This window comes from Perognathus longimembris, chromosome 5 (genome assembly GCF_023159225.1).
Source record: "Perognathus longimembris pacificus isolate PPM17 chromosome 5, ASM2315922v1, whole genome shotgun sequence".
NCBI lineage: Eukaryota > Metazoa > Chordata > Mammalia > Rodentia > Heteromyidae > Perognathus > Perognathus longimembris.
Genome location: NC_063165.1, coordinates 70,006,108 through 70,011,111, shown reverse-complemented (window position 1 = coordinate 70,011,111; position 5,004 = coordinate 70,006,108). Strand labels below are relative to the sequence as shown.

The 5,004-nt window shown below is 36.1% G+C and overlaps 1 protein-coding gene across 1 annotated transcript; it reads left to right on the top strand.

Annotated features, from left to right (window-relative positions):
- The first annotated feature begins 2,680 nt into the window (after positions 1-2,680).
- On the top strand, positions 2,681-4,403 carry LOC125351962 (mitochondrial nicotinamide adenine dinucleotide transporter SLC25A51-like). Its single transcript, XM_048347094.1, is given in 2 exon segments — positions 2,681-3,471; positions 3,473-4,403. Coding segments are annotated over 2 exon segments (894 nt in total). The 5' UTR covers positions 2,681-2,904; the 3' UTR covers positions 3,800-4,403.
- Positions 4,404-5,004: the final 601 nt, after the last annotated feature.

Sequence of the window (5,004 nt, the reverse complement as noted above, 5' to 3'; positions counted from 1 at the left end):
GTCTTTTCATTGGAGAGTATTCTTGTTTTCTATTCATTTCTTTACAAGTTAATTGTATGTGTTAATTATTTTCTTCTTATTTATTTTTGTATTTTTGTTTTTTTCTGAGGTGAGAATGTTTGATAATTTCCAGCTCACGTTTTTATCCATTGTCTTTTTAAAATTTCATTCTCTGGTTCACTCATATATTTATAATTGCTTTTCTTCTTCTCTTACGTGTAGTATTCCCTAAGGATCTTCTGAAATACAGAGTCAGTACACATGAACTTATCCTTATCCTGAAGGTTTTTATTTCTCATCAAAGGTGAGGAATAATTATATTGAAAACACACTCTCGGTTGAGTTACTTTCTTTCATGGTGTGAAATACATTGTTCCACACTTCCCTAGCCTTTAGCACATTTGTTTAAAGATCTGCAGTTACTCTTATTTGATTACCTTTGTTTAAACAAATGGCAGTTTTCCCCTACAGTTTTCTGTGTTCACTGATGTAACATTTTCATTTTGATATAACATGGAGTTTTTCTTTCATCATGTCTATTTGGAGTTGCAAATGCATCTTGTACATTGATATGTGAATCATTCTTAAGATTTGAGAGTTTTTTCGTAAATTAATTCACAACTTTTCTATGCCTTTAGTTTGTATATTTAGTTTATATATTTCAATTTCTATGTAAACTGTTGGATTAGATTACATCTTTTAGTTTGTATCACAGTTCCTTAAGGTCACAACTGTAGTTATGTAGTTCTTGTTATCTTATGTGTTTTTTTTTTCAGGCTCATCCTCCATTCATCTTTCTGGTTGACCTTTTCTGTTGATGACATGTTTTAGTTGTTTTAATTTTTGCTTGATCTCATTCCTAATATTTTGGGGCTTTGTTCCACAATTTTTATTCCTTGCTAATTTTGTCATACATGTTAGTAATACCTAATATTATATTCAATGTATATCTTAAGAGACTATCATACAGAAGATGAAATGTCGTTACTACATTAATATTCCAAAAATATGAAACTGACATTTTATTTGTTAATAAACATTTATTTCATACTGGTTCTGAGGCTTGAACTTCAACATTCATGCTCTCACTCAGCTTTTTTCTTCATAGTTGTTGCTCTACCAGTTGAGTTTCCACTTTTGACTTCTCAGATCTCAGCTTCCCATGGAGCTAGAATTATGGGTTTCAATGTTCAGTACCTTTCTTAAACATTTTTGAAGAATATGTATAATGTCAGAAGTAAAATTATTAATGAATAAAAACATAAATATGTGTACACATTTGTTACACATTTCTTTTCAGAATTTTTCTTAAGAAAATTAAATGTATCTGTTGTGAGACGTTATCAAGAGCCAATTGATAGACTTCTTACATCGATGGAAGTACTTCTATAGGACTGACCTACAACCTTTTCAAAACCTATTTGCAATAAACCTCTGCACAAACAACTTCCTTGCTTGTGAAGGAAGATGATTCCATCTTCCCAAAGAGAATAAGGAAATAAGAAAATCATTTCTTCTGGGTCAAAGTTGAGTAACCATGCCCTTAGAACACAAAGGCAAGTTGCCTTGAGTGACATATTCCACAAGGAATAGGTTAAACCAATATTTATAGTCATCAAAAGGAAGTTATCAGTATATTTACCAAATACAGAGTTGAGAGCATCAGGTAGGTGGGCTTCAGCAAGGTGGAAAATATCTGTTCTACAGGTATTATATTATTATTGTTACTATTTTATTTTATTATATATTATATTAGGTATTATAGAGTCTTAGCTTTACATATAAAGTAAGTAGAGTATCAATCTTTATGTTAAGATTGGAGAAAGGTAAAAAGTGTTTGTGATGTAATTGCAAAATTTTATCTAGAAGTCACAAGGATAATAAGTTAGATAAACAGTATATAAGGGCTAAGAAATGTCCTACCTGATAGTATGAGGTGATTTTGGCTTGCAACTTAGAAACTTCCATCTCTCCATAACCATGATTTTCTAGTCAGCTAAATCTACAGCTCTCACAAAATGTTTAAGACCAACGACTCTTCTTCAGAGAACTGCAGGGCACACATGTGTGTTCCTTGGGGATTTTGTTTATACTTTTTCTGGTTCTAGTTTTGATTCCCTCCTAGACTATAGTACTTGTATTGGCCTTTGCTCAGAGTTTATAATGTCATTAATCTCTGATTCTACATGCGTGCGTGTGTGTGTGTGTGTGTGTGTGTGTGTGTGTGTGTGTGTGCTGGTCCTAGGGTGTTAATTCAGGGCTTGAGCACTGCCCCGATCATGTTTTCCACTTGAGCTAAAGCTCCAATTCCAGCTTTATATTGATTACATGGAGGCAAGAGAAACTAGGACTTTTTTGCCCCAGCTGATTTCAAACCATGATCTTCAAGTCAGCCTCCTAAGCAGCTAGGATTGCAGGTGTGAGCCTCTATTGCCTGGCTCTGACTCTACTCAAATGGGAAGCATTGAAGATTGGCTGTTTAGATTCCTTCATGTGAAAAAAGAATTCAATTATGACTCCATTTACATGGGAGACATGAAAATGAATTCTTTCTTCTATGCAACACAAGAAAAGAACTTTGAACAACTCAAATGCAATGAAAGTTGTTCATCTTAATGAAAAACTCTGTCAGAAGTAATATTTGTTTGGGAAGGTCTGCGCCTGCGCGGGCGCGGGCTCGCTCGCCGGCCGTCCTGCGGGCGGGCGGCTCGGGGCGTAGGGCCAGAGCTTGTGGCCATGGGAAATAGAGTTATCAGAATTGACTCCAGAAGAGAAAACCTGGCAGACCAGTAACAATGGAAGAAATTGGGAAAGTCACCAAAAAGCTGTCACCCCTCACACCACCAGGCTCAGCTGGCATCTCAGGTTAAAAAAAGTCCTTCATGAAGAAAGATCTTAAGCAACATGATGGATTCAGAAGCTCATGAGAAGAGGCCACCAATTTTAACATCTTCAAAACAAGAACTATCACCTCACATTGCAAATGTTGGTGAAATGAAGCATTACTTCTGTGGTTGTTGTGCAGCTTTCAACAACGTAGCGGTCACATTTCCCATTCAGAAGCTCCTCTTTAGGCAGCAGCTGTATGGAATCAAAACCCGGGATGCAGTGCTTCAGTTGAAGAAGGATGGATTTCGAAACTTGTATCGTGGAATCCTTCCCCCATTAATGCAGAAAACAACTACACTGGCCCTTATGTTTGGTCTGTATGAGGATTTATCTTGCCTTCTCCGAAAGCATGTTAGTGCTCCTGAGTTTGCAACTCGTAGTGTGGCTGCAGTACTTGCAGGGACTACAGAAGCCATTTTCACTCCATTAGAAAGAGTTCAGACATTGCTTCAAGACCACAAACATCATGACAAATTCACAAACACATATCAGGCTTTCCGGGCACTGAAATGCCATGGGATTGCAGAGTATTATCGAGGTTTGGTGCCTATTCTTTTCCGTAATGGATGCAGCAATGTCCTTTTTTTTTGGCCTTCGGGGTCCCATTAAGGATCATCTCCCTACTGCAACAACTCGCAGTGCTCATTTGGTCAATGACTTCATCTGTGGAGGTCTTTTGGGTGCCGTGCTGGGGTTCTTGTTTTTCCCAGTTAATGTTGTGAAAACTCGCATACAGTCTCAGATTGGTGGGGAATTTCAGTCTTTCTCCAAGGTTTTCAAAACCATCTGGCTAGAACGGGACAGAAAACTAGCAAATCTTTTCAGAGGTGCACATTTGAATTATCATCGGTCCCTCATCTCTTGGGGAATAATCAATGCAACTTATGAGTTCTTGTTGAAGGTTACATGAGAAAAGTCATCAGTGAAGTGCCACTTGTCAACTAAATAGACCTAAGAAGAATGTGGTTTGGTCTTAGTTCTAATAGGCCTAAATACATGTTGATGTTAAGTCCATACTACAGTGAATTATGGGCAATGATGTTTTTGTTAAACATCAACAAAGAATAAGGGGATTCAGTAGGAAAATGTAAGGATTTTTGTTTTGTTTTTAATCATTACCCAAGAGATTTAAGCTAATTGGCAAAAAGATATCTATCTGATTGCTTTTGAAAGGGTAATTTAATGGCCAAGATATGGTTCATTTTTCTTCTGAAATAGCTTTTAAGCCTTCCCTATTGAAATATAATGACCTTGAGCAGCCAGAGGAAATGCTCTTAACACCTGTGACTTCTCAGGCTTCCTCAAGGTGTTACTCCATTTCTTTGCTCTGAGGAATACCTGCAGAAGGTTCATTAAACTCAAATATGGTAGAACAGAGAAGAAAAACAGCTTAGTCTTAGGCCATTTTGTGATGATTATGTTGGTATTAGTTAAGCACTTGTTCAGATACTTATCTAGACTGTTTTAATTTGGTAGAATCAACCAACTAATAAAAGTTCCCATTTTGCTATCTATCTAGCTTGAAAAGTTCTGCTTAATTTTGTGCTAAGCCCTTCTAACATATCCTTGTGTTTATTTTATTGATTTCATTGCCAAAAGATGGAAGGACTTACATTTTTATCTTAAGTGTTTCATTCTGGTAATAAGTTAATTGTACATAGATCTTTCTCTGATTAGTTTGGTTTTTTTGAATTATTTGTGCCAAGTTAGTAGAAGGCATTCCCGTTCCCCCTCTTTTGTAGTCATTTGTCTGATTCAAGCAGCCTGTTCTCTTGAAACTGTACTTTTAAAAAATGCTTCCATAAAATTTTATTTTGGAAGTGTTATTACAGTCCCAAGTTTTCTTTTTGCTTAGTTTCTAAATGTTATAGGAGAGAAAGTAAAGCTCAGGACAGTTCTTCCCTCAACAGTGTTAGCGGACTTTTATTCTTGGAATTAACTTCTTTAGGATTGTGACATTTGTGGAACCCAGTTTTACCATTGTCATTAAGTCAAGGTAGTTAAAGAGCATATGATCTAAATACATTTGAAGGGTTATTTTGAATTTTAGAGGTTGGTATTAACACTGTAGCTTCCTTATCCCTTACATAATAAATGAATTTGTCCAAAGAATCA